At 30.9% G+C, this 25,434-nt stretch overlaps 1 protein-coding gene across 19 annotated transcripts in view; it reads left to right on the top strand.

Moving 5' to 3' along the window:
- LOC111413140 (slowpoke 2) overlaps positions 1 to 25,434 on the top strand; it is a 393,515-nt gene that overhangs the window by 327,445 nt on the left and 40,636 nt on the right. For all 19 annotated transcript variants that reach the window (XM_071197454.1, XM_071197440.1, XM_071197447.1 and 16 more), the window contains one exon: positions 20,851 to 20,930. In XM_071197454.1, the coding sequence (XP_071053555.1) occupies positions 20,851 to 20,930 (80 nt within the window). The remainder of the gene's footprint in view (positions 1 to 20,850; positions 20,931 to 25,434) is intronic.

The raw sequence follows: 25,434 nt of genomic DNA, 5'->3' as shown, positions 1-25,434 counted from the left end.
CGTGATTCACTTTATCAAATGTTGTAGAAAAGTCGATGTGTATCTATACCACATTAACGTGCCCTTTCCATTTATTTACCTTAGATCTAACATAGTTATTTAAAATTATTAGGTTAGTATCAACACAACGTTACTAATTAACCCAATTTTTTTGACAGTTAAGTATTCTGTTATAAATAAAATACGTAATACCTTTAGTAAAACAACTTATAACTGATACTGGTCTGTATTTATAAATAACACTTTTAGATATTAAAGATTACAAAGAGAGGAAAGAGCATTCCTTCAAATATAGGATGGAAATTCTAATTCAAGTTTGACCCTTTGGCTCTTTTAGGCTTTCATTTACCGATTGCATTCAAAATTTCATTATTTGTGATAGTGCTAATGAATACCCTTGAGCGTTGTTTCGAACTTGTAAACATTGTTTTTAGAACCATAATTTAATAATTATTGACCTGTTTCTTACCTTTTGGCTTACCAATTCCATGCACCGTGTCCAAGTCCCTGTTTTTTATGTCAATCTACAGTCTTTCTTTTACGATATGAGAGACAACCTTGGTTGCATTTAAAGTAATAATTTCTTCAAAACAAATATCCTTAAATTTTCGATTTGTTTAAACTTTATGTTGTTAATGTTACAAAGTTAAGGACTTATACTAATTATCAACATATCCAAAAAGTCTGGACTCCTATATAGGTTCATTAAAGGGGATTTAATATTGCTTCTTTCCCATTCCTATTCGTTCTCAACACGTGTCCCCGGCGGCATGTTTGTTTATAGCTCTCTCAAAAGCAGTTAGTGGACTTGAAACGAGTGAATGGATATACAATCACTTTGATTTTAATAATAATATTGTTAGGTTAATACGAAGAATTTTGTCAATGAAATGATGTTAAACATAAATCGCAAACATTTACGCTTCTAAAATGATATAGTTTTTAAGCTAAAACTTTTGTGTACATGATTTGTTTGGAATTTAACATTCTACATATTTTTAATTACTATTAAGACTTCTGCGAGATATTGTGATTAGAAATGCAAAAAAAATCCGTACTTACAAATCAATTTCAAAAATTATTGCAATTCTGCAATAATTGAAAACAATAATTAAAGAATTAGTAATGTAAAAAAAAATTATAATAAATTTAGAGTACAAAAATTAAGTTCCACTGATCAATAAAATTAGGAAATAGCATTTCATATTTCAATTTTCTGGTTATTAAAGTCCCAGGGTTTCACGGCCGGTGTTATTAAACAAAACAAAAACTAGAAACTTCCGGCATTTACCGTGCAGCTTTTACACTCAAAATCGCGTAAAATTGTAGAATTGAATTATATATTATTATTATTATGACGGTGCGGTTCCAAGGATTAAAAAGTTGTCGAGTTTTAAAACTCATTTATTATAAATGGGCAATGTTTACCAAAAGAGTCATTATTGTGATATTATTTTTGTGGTATTGGTTTGTTCTTTTTTCAGAAATAACCTTATTTATATCCTATGATCAAAATATACCCCACCAAGAGAAAAAAAAAGATGAAATAATAATTCAGAAAAATTGATCTTTTTTGTTAAAACTAAACTGAACCAGAAACAGAGAACAATGATTTAAATCTCTAACATCTCTTTGTTTTTATCTATTTAACCGTCTTACTTTAGTAACTAAAGTTACCGTTATTATTGTTCTCGTTCATATAAAAGTCCACACTCTTCTTAAATCCACCTACATCATAATTGGATAATTTGTAAACAGGTCTGGAATTCAGTTGAATAAACATCATAAGAAATTTCCTTCGGGGCATAAAGCTTTTAGCTTACTTCTACAATCAACAGTATTCTGTAAATTGTTTCTCGTTAATTTTAATCACTCTCGTTTTGAGGTAAGCACCTTTTTCTTTTCCACATGACACTTTTCGATTCGTCACAGCTTTTTTGTTTGTTGTCAATTATTATACAATGGAAGGGTTTTCTTTCAAATCAATTCGGTAGCAAAGTAATAATAACCTTACATACATAGAAGGGTAGTTTTTAGGAAATTAGAGAATCTATTGATATAAAGTAAAATTATAACGGTTTTCATTCATATAAGTACGAAGGCTTTCGCGGCCGGTGTGAATTACACTAAGATTAGAACTAAAACTAGAACTAACACTAGAAACTTTCGGGTTTTGCCGTGCGTCTTTTAATAAAAGGTTTGACGTTTCGGATGCCATGTTGCAACCTTCTTCAGAAACTGGTTCGAAGTGACGAGATCAAAAATCGGTAACTATATATAAGTCGGAAAAACTAATTAATAATCAGTCTCTAGAGATCCACCGACATAAAAATAACGTCAACAGAGAGGATGGCTGGGAGCTTAGCAGAACATGGAAGATGGTGGTGAACACAAAGACCTCTTCCCGCCTCACACCGGACGCGACGCAATTAGTTATTAATTAGTTTGTAATTAGCGTTAACTGATTATTAATTAGTTTTTCCGACTTATATATAGTTACCGATTTTTGATCTCGTCACTTCGAACCAGTTTCTGAAGAAGGTTGCAATATGGCATCCGAAACGTCAAACCTTTTATTAAAAGACGCACGGCAAAACCCGAAAGTTTCTAGTTTTAGTTCTAATCTTAGTTTAAGTTTTCATTCATTTTCGGAATTATCACCTTCAGAAGAGATTGCCTGTTAACAGAGTACCATATCTAAGCTTTCTTTACAAAACTGTTTTGTTTTCTTTTAATTGCTGATGTCAGAACTGTCTTTTCGTGAAACTGACTTTGTTCGAGCTTCTATCTTTTTCTTTGTTTGATATATTCCTGATTTTCGTTTTGTCACTGCGTTTCTAATATTATAATAATTTCTGACTTCTTTCTAATTGGTTTCTTGTAGGCTTCACTTTTTTCTCTTTCAATTTCACCTTTTCTGTTTATCCAACGTCTCCTTTTCTCTATTTAGAAGTAGAAAGCTTATCCAACCTTTAAAGGACAACTTGAAGTATATAATAGAGTCTTCTGCCTTTTCTTTCTTTCTATATTATATATATTTAATTTTGGTTTCCTTCTAACATTTCTATTTCTTTTTATTTCTCATCTCATGTTTTCCATTGTTTCTACGTTTCTGCGTCCTACTGACTCCATTCTAGCTTATTTCTTTTAATTTCGCCTTTTTAATATTACTGATTTTTTCAGAGTCGCTTCCCAGCTTTATGCTGACTCTTTTTTTCGGTTTTTCTGGGATCCTCTAATTCCCGGCTTATTTAAAGTTTCTTTTCATGCAATTATACACCAATAAGTCGTACAATCGGTAGAAACCTTAGAAAAATCTGTAAGTGCACTGCTTATCTTGACGCAAGTATAAAATTTTAAAAGGTAGTTCAACTTAAGGTATATAAAATGGTATAAATAAATAAATTTCCAACTTTTTTCTCTTCATATGATAATTTTTAAGTCTTTGTATTGTTACTACGTTCCTAGTTTATTTGGCTTCTCTATTTCTCTATGTAGTTTTTGACTTCGTTTTGGTTTACTTCTTTTTATTCTGGCTCTTTAAATATTACTTTCCACCTCAACGTCTTTTCTTACTTTTTTTCTTCTTTCGGCCCTTTCTGAATTTTCTGGTTTATTTTTAATGTTTGTTTATACAAATGCAAACCAACCCAGCCGTGGAAATTATAGCTACCTATAATAACGTATATTTTCACGTCAATGCTATAAAATATAACACAACTTAGACTATACATATATCTGGTGGCTTGTTTCTAATTTCGTTCCTCTTGAATTTCTATCGGGCTGTTTTCTCTTTTTTATATTACACTTTCCTATTTTTTCCTTTGTTGCTACGTTTCTAACTTATTTTTGTCTACTTTTCTTCCACTGTCTTCCCATGAGCTTATTTCTTTTCTTTCTAACTCCTTCAATATTTTTGATTAATTCATTGTCGCTTGCCATTCTTTCTATTCTGGCTATTCTGGCTCCTTCTAATTTCAGGCTTATCACTAATCGCAATCAACCCCAAACATGAAAACGACAGCTCCCAGACAAGTATTTTTATCTTCAAGTTATCCAACCTATAAAGTTTTCTTATAAATTTTCCTTCTGTATTCTGGTATTTTTTAGTTTTTGCTTAATTTCTGCGTTTCTGGCATATTTCTGTCATCTTTTTTCTGCTATGTTCAAACATCTTCTTTCCTGGTTCTGTTTTTGCTTTTTTAATTTTATTAACGTATTCACTTAGCTACTCGTACCTTGATTCTAACACTACCTTTATTCTTGATTCTTGCTTCTCTTCTTTTTGGATTATCTGATGTTTTCTAAATTTTAACTTATTTTTAAGTTCTTTCTCTTTTCCATTGTTTGGACATTTCTCTTTTCTTTTACCTACTATCTTCTGAATTCTTGATGTATTGCTTGTTTTTATCTTGCAGGTGATTACTTTTGAGTTGCTTGCCTTCTGATGGCATACTTGCTCCTACAATACTCTGCAACATATTTAATTTCCTTCGTTAATGGTGATTTCTTGCTGTTATTTCTGAATTCCTTTTTCATTTCTTTCTTAATAATCAATTGTTTTCTTTTTAGCTTTTTTAGCTAACGACTAAAGAATTTGAATGTTTTATTGTATTGAAAGGATGTTGTACCTTGATGCAGAAGGAGTTAGAGTTTAAGAAAATGATGCTTGACCGGATTTTTTTAATAGTTCTATGTGCCATGGTTTCAAAGGAGCGAATTCGCTAATAAAAATACCTCGTAAACTGAAGAACTGTTGTATTTCGTTGCACCTGCAAAGGGATTCTATGAATCTGAACTGAGTTATTCGTATTGTTTAGGGTGGTTTTTGTAACTACTTATGTCACAACGTATCATCTTCTTAGTTGGTTGTTCATGTCAGTTATTATTGTGAGTTCTTGAATTTTAGTTACAAGATCATGTGGTCTCTAATGATATCAACATTAAAGAAATGATTCAAATTTAGCACAATTCTTATATAACATTCGTTGTCAACATTATGTATCGCCATTAAGCTTATTTTAATCTATTGCACAATTCTATAATTACCTGTCATTTATTGCACTCATATTTTAAATAAATTTGGCCCTAAACAACTGTTGTCGATTATTTACGAGTGATTATGTCTAGTTAAACGTAGATAAGATAAAACACATTTAGCCTGATAGATTAATGCTTTTTTTTCTATTTCGTTTATTTAAGTCTTAATTAAATATAAAATTATAACATAAAAATGTATGCAATTTTTTCTTTAATCCAAAAGGCTTCCTTTTCTTGCTCTTTGAAATGGCGAGAAAAGCTTTTAACGTGTTTTATAAAGGATTCTTAATCACTTACATGTCTTTTTTTATCTTTGTCAGGTTGTATACATTCGAAGCATTCACTGTATTTTTGCTTTACCCATATGTGCAACAAGTATATAGTTGGATATTTAATAATTTCTTGATCTTTAATAATACATTTGAACATGGTACTAAATATGTAATTAGTCTCTCGTGACGTACATAGTTAATTTATTGAATTCGTCCTAGATTTAAAAAAACAGTTTTTACAGTTTTTAATCTTTCAACTATTCACGCTTTTCCTTTTATTCACCCTACAAAACTTTGAAGTTGAAAATATAACGTACAAAAATGAAATGTCTGCATTGTTAGTTCCAAGAATTTTAAATTTTAACCTAATGTCATCCATTGTTGTAATTATGTATGTAATATACGTAGAAAGTTAAGCATTTACATTCGAAATTATTCATCATAACAGTAACCGTAAAAGCACAAAGCATAAAAGTAAATACTACAGCTCTTTGAAATATAAAGTAAATTAAAAAAATGGGGAGATCCCCATTGGTTTTTAGGTATTTTCTTCCTTTTCACGTTTTAATATTTCGGACGGAATTGAACATCGGTTCGGTTCATTTCGTTCCCTCAGTTATTATTCTGACCACGGAATTGGGCCACATTAATTTTCAGGGTAAATAAAGAAAGGTTTTGGAGATTACCTTAAACTCTTTATATTCGAACAAAAGAAGCTATAAATTTCTTACTTCGTATACAAAGTCCTGTGTTTTCCTGTATAAAATCCTATTTAAATGGTCTCTGTTTATAAAGAGAAATGTTCGTTTCAGGTTCATCAAACAGACTCTAATTCAAGTCGTATTAAACCAATCGATAAAAAGAAGTTAAACGTCCGTCGTCGTTCGCGACGCCGTTCGTTTTGGAGAAAAAAACGTCTTAAGGGTTTGTGCGAATCTCACCGGGTCTCAATAAAATCAGTAAAAAATTCTGAAAAGGTCTGGCATTCATCATCTCACCATTCACGCTGAAAGTTAATGGTTGCTACCAGAACCGATATAATGTTGCTCCATTTATCAACTACAATTCTATCTTTACCATCAATAAGAAACGTTTCTTTTCTCAATTCTTTAACTATGAAAAATATAATATTATCGTTCTCTTTTCTATAAGGTTATTGATATTTTTGACATATAAAATAGCATTAGTTACGATGAGAATAAATTTATGTTTTAATTTCCGGTTTACCGTCGCTATACATAAAAGGAAAGAAAGTGTCTAGGACAAAGTGATGGAAAGCAAGCACTTTACTAGCCTTTTCTCGTATGGTAAGTAAATTATAATTCTGCGTTACACGCCATTTTCCCTTGAAGGAAGAAATTTATAGACCCGTCTAGATAAGTTCTTGTGCGCAATACATTTTCGTAAACAGATTTTCTTGTACTTTTGTACGTTGTTTTACTGCAAAAGTACACAAAACTTTTTCCTCCAGGCATACTAAAACCTTCTTTATATCAGTCATAAAAGTGTTTGGAAAATAGTTTGATTTAAGTAATCCAAACATTTAAGTTTCAAAAGTTTTTACAAATAAAACAAGTTTATATTGTCATTTGGGTCAGTTAAAGTTTGTTTCTCAAATCGCAATTTTCTTTTCTTTTTAATACAGCTAAAAGTTTGAATTTCAATTAAATCAGTTCTATAGGTACATCTTTCTTTTAGAATCCATTGAATCAACACAAAATAAAATTCGTTTTAGTGTATTCAAATCCAAATCTACAAGGATCTCGATCGAAAATGGGATTGCAATAAAAATAAAATGTAGAGCATGTTGGCAGGCTGTTTTCAATTTATTTTAACAAGCACAAACTTCCGTGCCATGAACGTACAACGCGCGTAGGTGTAATAGTGTCGATAAAACGTGGCGTTCGGCTACTCTTTTCACAGTGATTTTCGAAAGTAGTCATTTGAAGCGATTTAATTGCCAATCAATCTCATAGCTATAAGTAATTACGTTTTTGATTAATGAAAAAATACCCAAGCAGCTTTGCGGCGTTTTGAAAATTTCATTGCGTACGACCTTTCGTATTTCTACTTAAAATTGTTTTTGTTAATCATACTAAAATATATATACATAATTATATATTAAATCGAGTATAATAACGTAATGTTCTGAGTTTACTCAAAGACCCTTATTTGCATAAAGTACTTATCTAAATCTCTCCAAAGTGAAACAGGACATAAACCTCAACAGTATTAAGTCTTTTGCGCCACATTAAATTATCTTATGTACTTGGTGCTTTGGGTGTAACATAAAAGCTTGTACAGATGTAATTAGTGCAAGCAGCAATCCCGATACTAATTAAAATAGGTCCCGTAGAGATCGTAGTCTATGTAAAAGCGAAAAACAAAAAATTTTCAGTACCACAGATAAATCTTGCTTTATTTACGATCATTGTATTCATGAAATTCCGCAAGCTGTCAGCTTAAAAGGATTTTTTACTAAAACTAACTAACATTCGCCGCAAACGAGCGCTAAAATTCGTATGAAGATAACAATCCGACATCTTTTGTCGCAGTGGTCATTAGCATATCTTGTAATTTATAGAAAGTGCAAAATTTCTTGTACTGGTGTAAAATTATTTATCGTTTTTAAACATGTAAAGATAAATAAAAATAAAATGCTAAAATTGAAGAGACTTTTTATAGCTTTTCAAGATTGATCTGTGTAATGATGCGAATTAATGAGGCATGTAACGCGGCTATTAATCTCAGAAATCGGTTACCATGTAAATTATTATGGTGTGGTTTATATTCAGCGAGTCATTTGACGTCAAAACACATCATTTTGAGAGACAGATGCTTTAAAACTGTGTCTATTAAGTATAATATAGAGATATAATTAGTATAATAGATTTTCTATCATACTAAACTAACTTATATCTAAACTTACAATAAAAATTATTAATTTTTTTTTAAAGCTAAATGTATATTGGTAGGACATTCAAAGATGTATTTGTTTCACTACCACTGTTGAGCTATTCTGTATTATATTTAGAGCGGAGCAACGAACGATTGTTTACATAATACATTTAAAGATTCGCCTACATTAAGCAACTTTCCTGCTTTTTTATAGAGTACTGGGAAAATTATCAAAACGTCATCTCTCGAAAAAATGTTAACTAAAAATCTTAAGGTAATGTTAAAATGATTATAAATGAAATTTTCAATAATTAAGTACCTAACTAATAATGTTTTTAAAATTATGTCCATATTATTTTTTACTTTATATGAAGAATTATAATTAAGTTATTAAACAATTTATGTTTCATTAACAGCTTGCCTTATTATTGAAATAGGTAGCATAGAGTTAATTATTATGCCGTTGTATTGCTAGTATAGACCGAGAATAGCAGGTTATACTGTATATGGGAAAGCATTGTATCCAGATTGACGAATAATAACTTAATTATGGGTACGGATTTCAACGTGAGATCGCTCATGTGTTATGAGGTGTATTAAACCAATATGTACTAACTAAAACAAAAGGAGAACTGTTACAGAATTTCATTCTTACCAGCAATCTTCACATATTAAATGAAGTAGGGAACAAGGCTACTTTTTCGACAAGTTATGGTCTATCTGAACGAGCCGAACAGAACAAGGAAATAATGACTATGATATTGCTAGAAGAAAGTGGACAGACTGGACGAAATTCCTGAAATTTGTGAGTTATGTCAAGTTTTGTGACAAAAACTAATAAAGCTAAAAGTGATTAATGGAGCATAGAACGAGATAGATAGCAAGAAAATATTGAACGTAAGAATGAGAAAAAAGCTACTAAGAGCGAAAAGAGGAACAGGATACGAGGTGAGGTCAGTTGCTTCCTTGGAAAATTCAAAAATTATCTAAACAAAAAAGTAAAATAGGAAATGTTTGTGAATAAGATCGGAAATAAGCTGTGGATTATATTTCAAAATTATGCATGGATGTGATAATGATATGAGGTTGATTTAATGATGTGGTTATTAGATAGACTTACGATTAGCGATTAATGATCTGAGTGCTGAATGCGTGATTGATGGTGGATGGTGTCATAAAAGAAATAAAATCGAAAAAGGGCCCAGGGACGAACCATATATTTTCAAAACTATAAGAAAGTTGTATGGGATTAACTCACACGTAATAAAAGAAATGTCCAAATGGATGGAACAGGGCAAATCTTCTAGAAAATCTAGCAAACATGGCGATGTTGATAAAAGATGAGAGCACGGGTTCAAACAACCTAAAGACTTACATGACCTTACTACCAAAACCTTACTACCGATGCATGGTAACATGTTTGAAAGGATATGATGGACTAATTACATTACAATTGTAAAAAGCAATAAGATTGTGTATGATAATAACAGATTCAAAGACATGTAAATCTATGCAGAAGTAATAAATAAGAAAATTAGAAGTGGGCACGATACTTGCTTCTAGTCCATTGTCTTGGATAAGCTATTGAAGCAGGCATCGCAGTAACAGGAATCGTGTATGTGCAAACGATCAATCAAATATAGTAAAGGATAAGGGTTGAGCGTAGCTAGAATTAAGAGATAAATTCAGTCAGGAATAGAACAAATCCACTGATTTCAGAAACCAGTGTAGTATTCATTTCAAAGAAAGCGTGATAGATAATTTTCACACAAAGAGTAACGTATACGGAACTTTTCAGATATTGTCTGAAGGTGTAGCCGTAGCGAAATATGTGTCAACGATCTATATAAAAGTAAACATTAATCAACCAGTGATATACTTTACCATGTATATGAAGTTATCTGGATGACTAAAGGACATGGTGATGCCAACACTAGATAAAGAAGCATATATTAAAATATTTGAAGGATTGAAGCAGAACGCCACATAGCGTCAGTGCCTTGGATGGCAAACATCAGAATATGTAGGCTCTTTACATTGTAATTCCAATCTTTTTCTCTGGTACTACTAGAACTGTGTAATAGCTGCCGTGATAAAACATCATTAATTATTGCTAGTTTTCCATAAAGCTAGACATTATTCTATACACGTATTTTGAGCTACAATTTCATTTTTTTTTCTTTACCTGTGGAACTAAAATATCATACATACAGGATGATTGTTTTTAAAATTTATTGGTGTTCCTGTACAAACTGATATAAATCGCTATTGCCGCCACAAAAGATTTTAATTCAAAAAAGACGTTTTCGAGAAATATTTTATTCATTCATTCGTAAAATTTTTTTCTCTATTATTAAAAAGTTATAACCCAACATTTTTTGAAAATTGATAACTTTTAGTCGAACAAACTATAATACTTAAGACTTTTTCTTAAAATAAATTAAAGATATCTCATTTTGTTCGATATTTGGATCAATATTTGGTACATTATCAACTGGAAAATTTTTGTAAAAATTATGCAACTGTGTATGGATAAAAGGTAAGAGAGATAGTATATCTCAAAGATTTCTTGATGTAAATTCTTCTTAATTCAATTTGTTTGAACAGAAAACATTTAGTTTCTTGCCATATAAATTTTCCTTCAGGAACTTTAGAAGCAACTATGAAACTTCGTCCTATTGACTAATGAACCCACTTAGTAAATGTTGTACATTTATTAAGTTCTAGACGTAAATGCTTTCTTGATTTCTTGTTTTTTTTCGGTTTATCCTAAACTGTTCCCCGAAGCACGTTTTTTTATCATAGGTACCGTAATGAATTTTGAGTTTTCATAAAAAAATGTACATAAAGCATTTCTTACATAAAATAATTCCATTTCCCTTGATTTCTGCATTGTGGATATATGTTATTTGGCGAAATTTATTTTTATTCTTATTAATTTTTCTAGTTTTCTCATCTACTAGGCACGTATACCATATGTACCTAACTTAATTGCTATTCCTGAGAAACAAATGGTCCTGATTATATTTGATTATAAATTAAATTCATCCTCTTAACCATCCTTTTCTAATTTTTTGAAAAAATTATAAATCTCTGGCTTCAATTGAAACTAATCTATATAATTGATTTTTGTGTTGGTTGTAATAAATGTTATGTCGGTACAACCGTTCAAATCAAGGGCATCACAACACGAAAGGGACTATGTTTTAAAGACGTCCGATGGGACTGGTCTAGTGGAGCATCACGTTTTTACAGGTCACAAATTTGACTTTGTAAACACCAGTATTTTCGACAATTTATACCAGAAACTGGCTGTTTTTGGAAAAGAGTCATATTTCCAAACACTGTGAATTTTAGAACTGATTTTCACGGTATTAGTAATAACCATTGCCATTTGTGATAACACTTTGGATAAGGACTTGGTAGGAGATAACGTCTTTGTTAAAATTTATTACAGAGTAAGTTATTTTAGATTCAAATTATCAATTGGTCGACTATTTCTGTGCCCTTTAAATCTTGTTATATGTTTTCTCCTATCCGACCGTAGTCTATATTATCTCTTCATCGGTTTATTCCATTATTGGATTTCTGCGCGCCATCTCTAATCAATAAATCATACAATATGCTTAAATTATATTCCGAGATATATTCACACAATATGAATTGGTATGTTGCTTGGATCATAAAAATCCCAGTAGTCTGAATAATATATGTTCGACAAGCATTACATATAATAATATAGCTGTTATAGGATTTATCTATTTCTAGGAAAATTCACTTTTGAACTAGTTGAGGTGTTAATCATAATGTTAGTACTATCTAGGGCTTGTCATTTAAGAGTTATCGTCAGCAAAATTGTAAAACGCAGCAACGCAGCAAAATTCATATGTAACCTACAATACACTCAGGGAGCAATAGCACAGAATAACCAGATAGGACAGCGACGGCGGTCTCTTTGATGTTCAAGGGTTCAAATTTGTGGCTTACTGACCTACTTACAAAGCTCATCTTATAGGTTGGAATGTTAAATGTGCAAATTTCATAACACATTTATTTCATTTTTCGTGAAATAATAAACAAATTGTATATATGTTTTCTTTTAGAGTTTTAACTGCAATTTAATGGATCTAGTTATACTTTAATAATTTAGAAAAATTTATTTTTAACACAGCAGAATATATCTAATACGATGGCGTCGCCAGAAAAATCAGTTTAGGCGGGACACCCCCGGTGTCTTATTTGGTTATTCCGTGACAATAGCTTAAGCGTTGTGAGGTGATAAGGTTGGTATACACAATATGAATATATCTTCGCTCTCATCACCATGAATTGGAAGTAGATGTTATGGGAAGAATTTGTATTTAACGCATTTAAATCAGTTACATCCTGCTGTCAAGGCAACATCACTCAAGCGTTCCTTTTATGAATGAGAGTGCTTATGATACATTTTTTCAGACGTTGTACTCACAATCTTTTATATTGCGTATAAAATTCGTAATCAACCCAATAACCAAAAAATATAAACATATAACCTATATATTTTATTTTTGTTTTATCTTTTGGTAACATCAATGAGCACTTAAGCTATAAAAAAAATAAATTTTTGATATGTTCAAAAAAATTTATTTCAATTAATCTTAACGTTTATCTATGAATTACTTAACTACAAATATGTATATCATTAGATTGCATAATGTTTAGTGGGATCGATGAAGGAGTTTATACTCTCACATATGGTCGATTCAAAAAAATTGTTAGAAATCCCTTCTATAAATAAAACAAAAATTCTTCCAATAATAACTCGCAATAAACTATAAAATTAATTGATAACAGGCACATTTTTCACCCATATATTAGCCTATTTAAAATATGAATGTTTCTAATTGTTTCTCTGCTATGTAATATACATACAAATTGTAATCGTTTCAAAGAAACTTAGGTATTTAAAGGGTTATATCAGATTTTCTAAAGTCCGATTACAAGAGGTTAATTATTATACACTTAGCTTTTCTCAACTGCAACTTACTGCAGTGACCTTGCACACTTCTACGGCATTAAATCAAATGTTCCGGAAACAAACACTGAGGAATTTGACTAATGATCGGTGCAAATGCGATGTTATGATAAAAGGGGGCAATAATTAATTGCTGTAACGTTGTTGATATCAAAATATTGCTGATGTAATGATACTGTCCGGGTTTTATATTATTTTTGCAAAACAATAATATATAATTTCTTTAATATTCAAATATGGATCAGATTAAAAAATTACTTATTTATACTTAAGTTATAATCTTACTGTTATTAAGCTTAAAACAATAGTTATGGATTACACTTACAAGTAAGATTTAGAAGAAACCCATATTGTACAATACATTAAAAATAAATTAAATTTACTTTTAGAGTCAGAACGTTCTAAGTTTGTAAAATATTATCGTGGTTGTAAAGTTTACTATAAACTTTCATATTTTATTTTAATTTATAACTTTAGAAAAAAAAAATGTAAACTTGATATTTGATATTTTAATCTGTTATTGTGTCCAAAAACTAGTCTCTGAACATGGCTAATACCCGAAACTAGTAAGACTCATATTTATTATCTAATGAAAAACCAGCTTAAAAGTACAAAAAACATTGTATATATTTCTCCTAAATATTAAAAAACTGGTAGACTGGATTTCGAATATATTTCTAAAATAAACAAAATAAAATCCAAAAATTTGCTTAAATGCAAAATTTGGGGTGTAACTAATCATTAGCCGAATATATACAAAATCATTAAAATTTTGTATTAAACATATATTATTAGAGAGGTTTGGACTGCCCGCTATATCTATAACCGATTAAATAAAGAGCAATATAGACTATTGTTAAATGCTCGATCGAATTGTAATTCCGTTAAGAAAGTTATAAATAACAAAAATCTTCAGATCTGATGATCGATTTATGTTTATCAATTAACTTTTTAATAATTGTTACTTTTAATGAAAAAGATATACAAAGTGATACCGTAAACTATTAAATAAATACCACAGCATTTAAAAGGTTTATCTCAATCCAATAAACTCGCCAGTCCGGAATGAAATGAATTGCGGCTATTGTACCGTTTCCAATCTATAATCATATATTTTTGAATTCAACTTGATTACAATGTGCATTAAAAATAAATTAAAATGGATTTTGTTGTTAGATTACAGTGAAAATAAACATTTTGAAATTTGTTGTAATTATTCGCCTATTTGTTCGTATGATTTACTTTAATTATCAACCGTTTTGTAATTACATTAGTCTGCAAACAGGTTTACATATTAACATTTTTTATATCTTCCTTAATGTTTTTATCAAATCTTTCTCCTTTCTAATAACTACTAACAGTTGTCTGCGGGAATGTATACAATTTGCTGTAAATTAATCCAAATCTAAATTCGAACATGATTTTAGGAAAACTGAAGGAAGTACAAACTTATTTCCGTTTTAAGAATCTTAAGAATATTATAATATAAACTCATTTCTTTCGAATACCCAAACACACGAAAACATACTTAAACACACAACTTCCGGAAATAGTCTTTGGTAGTAATTATCCCTATCTAGCAACTAAATTCTGTCCGGACATTCCTCGAATATTCTCAACCGCGATCGAGACGAATTGAGGCTTTTCTCGCTTGTCGGTTAAACCGCTGTGCTTAAAGTGGGTCCAGACTAAGCAGGACAAGCGAATAATTACGCAATTACTCGCTCACCCGATTGGGTATAGACATCCTGTTGGTGTTCTTAAATGTAATAATTTGTTACTTATATTTTTATAAAATCAACAAAAGAACAGGTTTTAGTTTCCATTTTCAAAACAATAGCAATACATTTATAGTTCAAGTTCTAGGAATCAAAGTTTTTGAAATACTGTCACCAATCTATCCTTTTCTATTAATACCTATTACCAACTTAATTCCCTTATTTCATTGATTTCCGTAAAAATTATCAACTATACAAGAGTATATAACAATTACTATTTCATATAGAGCTCTTTGAAAGATAGTATTTCTTTAGAGGTTCCGCTAACATCATATAATCAGCGTTATATTTATAATCACTTATAAATTTTCATCTCAATACGGTGGAGATTCTTATTTTTAATATCTTAACATATTTATCCCTTTCTTTTCATTTTAGAGAATATAAATACAAAATATCCAGCAGAAACTTACGTCGATTGATATTTTGTCAGAGTTTGGTATTGGTTAACATTGTCGAGACCCATGCAGTTATATTTTCGATTCAAAACCCCTACTTACATAATTTTACTCTTTCAGTAATACACAACCGAGGCTTTTAATATTGTTACAAAATTTCTTTCTTAAAGTCAAACGCTTGGAAATGATTATGGATTTTGCGTTGTCTTGGCGATAATTCTATTTTAACTCGGACATTTCCTTCACTTGGTGTCCGTCGTAACCTCTGTTACATGTTAATTTTTATCTATATTGATTATCGGACTACAAATTTTCCATTTATAAATATTGAACTTATGAAGATATTAAAACAAATTATTGACCAAAAAAATTAAATCAACAATAGAGTATAAACTAGATGAGTCACAAAACGATTTTAGAAAAGGCTGAGATATACAAGATCATTTAATCACACATGAATATAAGAAAATTACAAAATAAGCTTTTGCGGACGTAATTAATTACAAGGAAGTAATTACAAGACTAAATAAATAAAATGGAATTGGACATTGAAAAATTTGGAATAAAGATGAATAAAGCAAAACAAAAATTTAGGTGATAGGAGAGAAGGAAGAGATGAAGACCACTTAGAAGTAGGAATAAAAAGTCACGGAAAATATGAAGATTAACTCAACAATAAAAGAGACAACTGAGAAGTTACTTATTGCTTTTGCATACTTGGTTTCACATCGGTCTGAGTATGATTCTTTTCTTTAGATTTTCTTTGTTTTATCTCTCTTACCCTGCACCTTTTCCCTGTTCTCTACTTGCTATATTATTTATTAATAGAGATATAGCTGATATATCTCTAATTTTTAATAGGATATTTTCGAAACATTACCTATGAGAAGAAATGTTCATGTTAACTATCTTAAGTATCTCTAGTAGACAATGCGTGCTACAATATTCCGACACCAGAAAATGGCACATAACCATCCCCAGGCTTGACGTTTATGAAGAAACTTGACTGTTGGACACAGTCCAAATCAGTGCTGTTGCGCTGTTTTGCGAGAATATGGCTAAATAGCAAGTAAGATGACGTAGTTATAATGATGACTATTAATTTATGTATGTATATGTTTGTAAGTCTTGATACATTTATAGCACAAGGTTCTCAGCGGGCTTAGTTATACTTTCTCACTAGGTATCGGTTATTCAGGGTTAGGAAATATAAGTTTTAACGGACGTTAATATAGAACCTCAAAGTATGTACAATATTAAGAGTTTGCTTAGCAGAGAAACCCAATACAATGTCCTCCGATTTATCGCATAAAGTAACTGTAATACTATTTGTTGCAAACAACTGATCTGCGATGGAAACTAGGTCTAAGGATAGCCGTTATCCATCAATCGCTAGCATGGCGTTATTATTGTCAGTGGAAATGGTAATTTTATGACAACTTTATTAAAGTTTTTGATCACATTACTCGATAAGTTAACAGCAATTTATTTTGGTTCATTGTATGGCCACTCCTAGCAAGATCCTATTGGGATGGGTAACTGCAGTTGAAAAACATGCGAAAAATTTTCCGCTCTTGTAGATTCACCTCTCTTAGATCCAGCAGTGTAAATGGTTAGCATTATATCCTAATGTGAATTGCACACTAGTTGCAGTTCAAGTCCAAATGAATGGTCGGGTAAACCAGTGGGTGTGTTACAATTTGTTCCAAATCCTACCCACACCCATTCGTTCCAGAGGTTGCGTTAAACGTCACCAGATTTCGTAGTCTGCTTACTGTTCATTCATTGCTGTTGATACAATAATACATAGTTGATACAATGTTTATGGCCAGTTACCGGACAACATGAGTCTAGTCGTAGTTGTGTATCTCCACATGTGATTATCACTCTCTCTCTCTCTCTGTTTAACTTCGTAGTGGGAGCTCCATCTCTAACGTTAATATAGAATTACACCGAAATATATTACTATTGATATTCGTAAATTCAGTAACATTTAAAGCTGAATATTTTGCATTATCCTCTCCCTTTTTTATAAATTCTAACTTCTGATCAACTGTTGTATCATCACTAACATTTTTCAGACAATCTGTCGTCGGCATGATAAATACTTAGTTGTAATTTCTTAAACTTTTATTGTTTTAGAATAAACAGCAGAAAATGTATCACTTTAAATTATTTTCTTTTTATTATTAAGACAAGACAAAATCCTGGATAAGTGGATAAGTTCTGGATACCTCTAAGTCGCAGTTACAAAAGATCTGATCCGCCGACTTTTCATCCGCATTGTAATCATCGCGTATGATCGCTACACCGTCCTATTCTTTAACATTCCAATAGTCGCATGTCATCTAAGAGATGACGTAGACAGTTTGTCTGAACTAACTAGTTAATACTTTTGCATGCATTGAATAGTCATCTTAGAGATGACATGCGCCCATTCTTGTAGTAACCGGAGGCGCGACTACTGCAGTGTTAAGAAGGAAGCTAATCGATTCTTTAAAGAATTCTGAAAAGCTCTAAGAACTCTTCTTGTTTTTTCCATTTGTTAGTCGTTTCCTACTTCTTACTCCCCGAGTACACTACTTAATGTAATCTCATTAGCTGTTACCAGTTCACACAAGATTTTATGGCAACCAGCCAGCAACGTAGATTAATTCAGAGTCCTTTTAATTAACGGAGGGCTTACCCACAATCGGTTTTGCAATATTTTTTTAATTTTATAGACCACTAGATATACAAAAAAATATTGAAAGGACGTTAAATCTCAACAATAACTGAGATTCCGTCTATCTATGAAAGCCGAGACGATTATTGAGATTGTAAATAACAGATTTCTTTGTTTCTATTTTCTAAATTATCTAAACACGTAAAGTCAAATTCATAATTTCTATAATTTTTAACGCTACTTCAATTAATTATAAAATCTGTCTCAGAAAATTGGAAGCAATCAATATGAAAATTGTCATGAAAATTGAAGATTAATTCCTTTTGTCTGAAAAACATTTGTTAAAAGGAGAGCTTATAGAAAGATTTAATAGTGTCTCTGAAGTAATAACAAAATTTCTTGAAAATAAGGAAACATTTAGACTGCCGGATATTGTTAAAGAGATATATTCAACATTACAGTAGAAAAATAATATAAAAAAATAAGACTAATGAAACTAAAATCATAGCTGATTTGCCTTCAATAGAACATACTTGTTATCACCTTCATTCTGTATATCTTATACATCGTATAAAGAAACAATTTTAATAATAATAATTTTAATTGTGATCATATTAACAACAAAAAATATATTGGTAATATATTCATCACTTTTCTTTTTTAATCCTCTTATTTCACTAATAACATGTGATATACTTCACCTAATAAAGTTCATCTAAAAATACCGTCATTTACATAAAAAAATATAACTGTTGATTAGTAAAAGGTCGACATCGCGCCTTGTTTTAGCGTGTGTAATGAATAAACACAGAATGTATCCCACGTATATTACTCAAATTAATCAAACGGTACAGGACTTCGTTAAAGAGCTTTTTAGAAATTTGTTTCGACTTTTTATGGTAACGTACCAGAAAACAATTTCGGAGTATACCATAGCTGCCTTGCAATTTATTGTAACAAATGGCTTCGCGAACTAGATTAAGGAGAATAGTACGAAAGTGCTTTGCGCCTGTAACATTTACCATTTATCTTATTCACGGAACAATTTGATGCTTTTCGAAACCTTTAAACGTTTCAAAACAACTTTTCATTTGGTATTTTATCCACCTCTCCATAAACATGATTAAAAATGTTATTTTTTATTTTTCATTAAAATAAGTTTTATATTATGTCAGTTTGTTATATTATTTTATTAAGTTATCTTACATTTTATCGCGGTAGTTTTCCTCGTACGTGTTATCCACATATAAAATGTTCCTCGACTATGTGATAAAAAGATTTTTATCTTCTTCGACGGAACCAGAACCCCACATTAAGGTGTTTGCGTTACGACTTTGGAGTAAGCACTTTGTCACTAAAAATGCTATTACCACGTTGGGAAATAGGCAGTGGTTCTAAACTTTAAAAATAGTAGCATTTACATACCATAAAAATTATTATATAGAAAAATGTAAAAAGGTTAGATTCACTAAAAATATATTAAAGGTTATTTTTTAATCTCTTAAAACCACAGCAGTACTCTCAAAGAAGCTTTCATTTAAAAGAATGAAAAGACGATGTTCAAAATTTGCCGACGCTCCCTAGAGTTTCTTTATTTCATTTCAACGTTGAATCACCACAAAACCGAATCGGATGAAATGAATTGTGGCAGTTCCTGGTAATCTTGTAGCGCGAAATTAACGAAAGCAGCATGAAACTCGCGGAAACGTCCCCCGATGAATCAACGTTACTTTGAAAAGACCTACCATCCCCCTTTCTACGCATATTCGACCTGAACCTCTTTGTCTAGTAGGGTAGCACGATTCATTGTTAGTCAAAAGGCCGCATTGTAATTTTACCATATTGATTGTGCTTCTAGCATCAGGTTGGCACTTTCCACGTGGCTCGTTTACAACAGGGAAAACGTTCTTTATCGATCCCATTGCACGTTTTCGTGTAAATAATTATATGTTTTGTATCTTTCTTTATTTAAATATTTATAATTAATAGGAAATTTTGATTATAATTTAATAATAAATTACTATTTATGGAGTTTTTTGTAGAATAAAGTGTGTGTATACGGTTATTAGGAATAACGTTCGTTCTTAATTGGATATCCACTTGAAAATAAGGCTGGACTTTGTCAAGTTAAGGGGTGAATATTTCACACTTTTAACCCTGTAATCAGAGAACCGGGGTGTGTTTTAAATTAGAGCATCTCTCTGTAGCGATTGTGAGCATAACGAGGTGTGGTAATTGCGCAGCTTTTTCCCTAGGGGGGTAAAAACTTTATTTCTAAACTCTCAGGACAATGCAAAATATACATATATTGAAATAATATACTTTAATGGACCAAAATAATAATATAACTTAACGTTTTAATACATTAAATTTTTTGAGTTAAAATCTTATAAAAGAATTATCTAGGGTAAAACAAATTTACTTTAAATTAAATTATACCAAACAATGCATTCAAACTTTTCTCATCAGGGGTTTTGTTATAATTTGTACGGCCCATGATTGTCGGGATAAAGGTCATAACCACAGGAGGGATTACAGAACCCTGGTAAAAAAATCCAATTTCCAATTATGGAGTTACAACAGCCAAATCACACTGGCATTGTATTCTCCTGTTTTCTCATTTTACGTGTGAAGAAAACTTGGCGATTGTCACGAGTTTCATACGAACTTCTTCGGCAAACGAACAAATAATCGAACTTTTAGGGCTTTATCTCGGCGCAATTTGCCCGTAATGTTACTACACACTCTTGTTTGTATTGGCACTTACCAGCATTTCTTGTTTCAGAGTTCGCGTAGAGTACTACGTCAATGAGAATACGTTCAAGGAACGGCTGCAGTTGTACTTTATCAAAAATCAAAGATCTAGTAAGTAACATTTTTATTTTAACTTTATATTTAGTTCTAAGTTACAGACCCCTATTATTATCATTAAAATTCGAAATTCGCGAAAATAATAGCACGTTTTGATTAGATGTAATAATTAAATGAAACGTTGTTCTAAGCTACTCGATATTTTCTAATATAAACATCGTTTTTAATTAATAGAATTTGTTTGTAGCTAACATGAACTTCAGGATATGCTATGAATACTAAAAATATATGGAAATAGAATAAATGTTGATCTTTATATAATTAATTTTTTACCGGGTATTAAATTGTTTTGACTATTTTATTTTTGTGAAGCTTCGACGTTACAATCAAGCTCTTAAGAAACTATTAGAGATGAGAAATAAGAGGCTATAGATGAATCAGGATAATATGCACTTCGTACTATGGGCAATATTATTATCATAGAAAAAACAGTAATAGTTCCAAGATAGATCCCAATTTTCAAGCTGATATACTATGTTCCACACAGTATTCTTCTCTCTCCAAACACACGTAGAAAAAAAACTGGACATAACTGAGCTACTCTTCTAAAGTTATGTTATGTTTAAATAATTGTTACAACCATCTTTAAGAGCTACGTATTTCCTTTCTAGATGAAACTACTCAGTAATAAACAGTTATTTCAACAAGGGGTATTAGGCGAATATATACACTAGCTCACAACTTATTTGGTCCAGATGAATTCAGACTTATCTGACTTATAATTGTTTTTTATTATTCTAATATTTAGTACGCTTTTAGTATTTATAACTAGTGATGGACACCATCGAATGAATGAAAAAGTTCTTCCAGTACAACAACTTGCGAAATTTGTAAAAAGCAATTGAAATACAGTGGTAACACGTCCAACATACGCGACCATTTTTGGTGCAAGCACCACGGGTATCTTGAATTAGATAGTTTATATAATAATAATAATAATAAATCTTTATTGGCGATGTCATACAACAGTATTTGCGCAAGTCAAAAAAAAGCGTATAATACATAAAAAATAAAATAATAAAAAATACATGTAACATTACCGCTAGTCAACTAACAACATCAAGAACATCTTAAAACTACATCCACAATAAACCACGGTACAAATCCGGACGAGTAAGGCATGCAAGATAAGCCTATACTAGATCATCAAAAGTGCTCAGACAGTACTCATCCACACTGTAGAATGCTCTCGCTAACAGTGCAGAATTTAACCCAAGCTAGAATGGCATATGATAAGTGAGCATAAAAATATCCATAGTATGCTGTCATTACTGTATTTACTGGAACGATATCAATTAAATTTCTGATACAGTAAATAATTTTGTTTAATTTACTAGTAGTTCGTATTGCATGCTCTTCCCATGTAAGTTTACGATCTAAATCAACTCCTAGATATTTGACTGTAGGGTTATCAACATTATCATTTAGTGCACGTAATGAGAAGATTAACCGCTGAGTCTTAGATTCATTTACGCTAAGCTGATTAGCTGAAAACCAGTCAAAAATGCAACCCCGAGATACAACCACCTCACTAAAAAGATCTGGCAAATTATCACTTATATTCACAGTGGTTGTGCCATCAGCAAATAATATAATGTTACTTGACGCAGGAACGTTATCAGCCAAGTCATTAATAAATAATAAAAAAAGTGTGGGGCCCAGCACAGACCCTTGAGGTACTCCATACTTAATAGATAATTTTGAAGATAGTCTATTTTTATAAATTACTTGTTGCAATCGATTTGATAAATAAGCTTTAACTAGTTTAACAGAACCAGCATCAAAGCCAAAATTTTATAATTTAATTAACAATTGGTTATGAGATACGCAGTCGAATGCTTTCGTAAGATCGTAAAACGATGCCTGAGCATAATGTTTGTTCTCAAAACATTCATTAACATATGAAGCTAATTTGCAAATTGCTGACGTAGATGATTTATTTATGGCAAGATGAATTCCAACAATTAGGTGATCGACACAATAATGAACCGTTAACATCAAACCAACACAGATTTTCAATTGGACTTATTTAAATTTATACAATTAGCTTTAAGTGATGACAGTTCCAAATAAGCCGTTACTGCACGAGTTCTAACTTGCTCTTCAGATCTTTATCTTGATAAAAGCGAAAACGATTTCATATGCCGAGATTTTCAGCACTTTGAAGTAAATTTTGCTGCAGAATTTTAAGGTACATATTTTTATCCATAATTCCGTCAATAAATACTAAATTCCCGACTTCGGCGTAAAAGTTAGGACATTATTAGTAGTTTTACAGAACTTTTGATTTACCTTGAACTTCCGCGCCATGAATCGCTGGCCGATTATGTAAAAAGTTTTGTTTGGCGCGTTTCGTTTTTTATGGACCAAGCACGTACTTTTTTATTTGTTTTGCACACGGTAAGTTCAATATGCATCCAAATTTCTTCTATCGAAATCATCTCGATGTTTAAACGCACATTTAAGTAAAAATGCCTGTATAAATGACAAACCAAATATTTAGCGAGTGATTCATTGTATTATTTTAATTTTTTTTTGTACGCGTATAGTTTTTGCAAAGACACTTTGGTGCTTATATGCTATTGTATGTTGCAACAGTACTTGCATCTATATGATCTATATGCATCTACATGATAATAGATAAAATGGTTTTATCTTAACATTGTAGTAATAATTATTTAATTATTTAAAGTATTCCTGTACCTGGCAGTATCCCAAAGGATTAATAAATTCATGCTGGATCCTAATAATTGTTTCTTTACTAAGTTACTAAAGTGGACTTAAAAAGTTACCCATGCAAAGTGTAGATGGTGCGAGAAAAGCTTTTCGGGTAAGAGAACTGTTCACAGATTTTTTCAACTCTCAGACCGGATTGGTGTCATAGCAAAATAACAGAATTTGAAAGGAACTACTATTTTAATGAATCATATTATTTACTATCTAACATTGTTTGTTTTTATTACCCTGGTAAAGATAAATATGAAAGTTCCATACTCAATTATTTACATTTATACATATAATTTGTGTAAGCTAAAATAAAATAATATTTTCCTACTAAACATATTTTATTTATTTCATATTAATTATTCAATGATTATCCTGAATAATATCGTAAATAATATCTGTGCAATGAAGGCTGAGTTTGTACTGATACTGCCAAAATATCCTGCATTGCGTTCATTGTAGAAAACAGGATACTCTCGCACCAACCCGATGAATAGGACACGAAACTGACACGGCACTGATGTGTGTAAATAGGCCATTACCGGTCCAGTATATCGCATTTTCTATAATAGAATCATTACTTCAGTAGTATAGCAATGCCAGCTCATTTTAGACTTGGTGTCTGGATGGCAAAATATGTTTTCATATATTTTCTTGATCGAAAATCTTTGATAGACTTGCTACTTTTAGCTACATTTATGCACCTGGAATTGTTTGAAGTAATAAAATATGTATGTTTAGTAAATAGATGGAGTATTGTTTTTCCAATAGGCCCCTTAATTTTTGCCTAAATATCCTAAAACAAAGGTTCAAAAAATGTTGCTTGCTTTTTTAATACATTTCAGATTGCGGAAAAAACAATTCTAAAGAATTGTACACATTTGAATAGTAGATTGGTTCGTAGAACAGTTTGTAATTGATTGGATACTGGTCAATAGATTTACTCTCGTTATTTAACATGTTCGATTGGAATTTCGAGTTTGAAGCTTAAACTCGAAAAAATAGTTTTACAAACTCAAACATCATCACATTTTGTAAAGTAAACATCGAATTAGGACATAACATTTTTGATTATATTTAGAGGATACGAGAGTATAAGTTAAAATGTAGATTTAATATAGCTGATAACTGCAATTCCATACACGTTTAGCTAACACCTTCTCCATTAACCCCCACAGGAGTTCCTTTACGAGCAACCTCAACTTTTAACATCGTTAAGTTTAACTATCGATCGTTTCCCTATAGTTACGACTTATACTTGGTATTCTCACGACATAGATAGATAGAAATCACAGCACAAGACCTATCGCTATCTTACGTTTTAACTCAATTCGTACATACAGGTAACATGTGAAAACCGGATTCCATTTTAAATAAACTAATGGAATAATATCGCGCATTTTAAAGAAATAGATCAAATCTTTTGTATGTATGGCAAAATTTTTAAAATTTACTTGGAATGTGTGAACGATCAGCGCATGTGTTTCGTGGTTAAATTGAGTGGTACTAAATTGTGAAGTGAGTGATATTGATTTTGAAGATGTTTATTTTTAGCAGAGTAAAAGGTCAATATCCTGGTATTAAAAGAATTGCCTTTTTCATTGAGCTAGTGATACAAAAATATCATAGTTTGTAAATAATATTATTGATTATATTATTAAATATTAAATTATTATTAAATATATACTTAAGATTTCGTGTTATTCTGGCTGCCATATAATGCGCGCAAAAATCATAATCCATAGAAAATACAATAACAAAAAAGGACTTAGAA

The sequence above is a fragment of the Onthophagus taurus genome, chromosome 1 (assembly GCF_036711975.1).
Source record: "Onthophagus taurus isolate NC chromosome 1, IU_Otau_3.0, whole genome shotgun sequence".
Lineage (NCBI taxonomy): Eukaryota > Metazoa > Arthropoda > Insecta > Coleoptera > Scarabaeidae > Onthophagus > Onthophagus taurus.
This window is presented reverse-complemented; position numbering and strand designations above follow the sequence as displayed.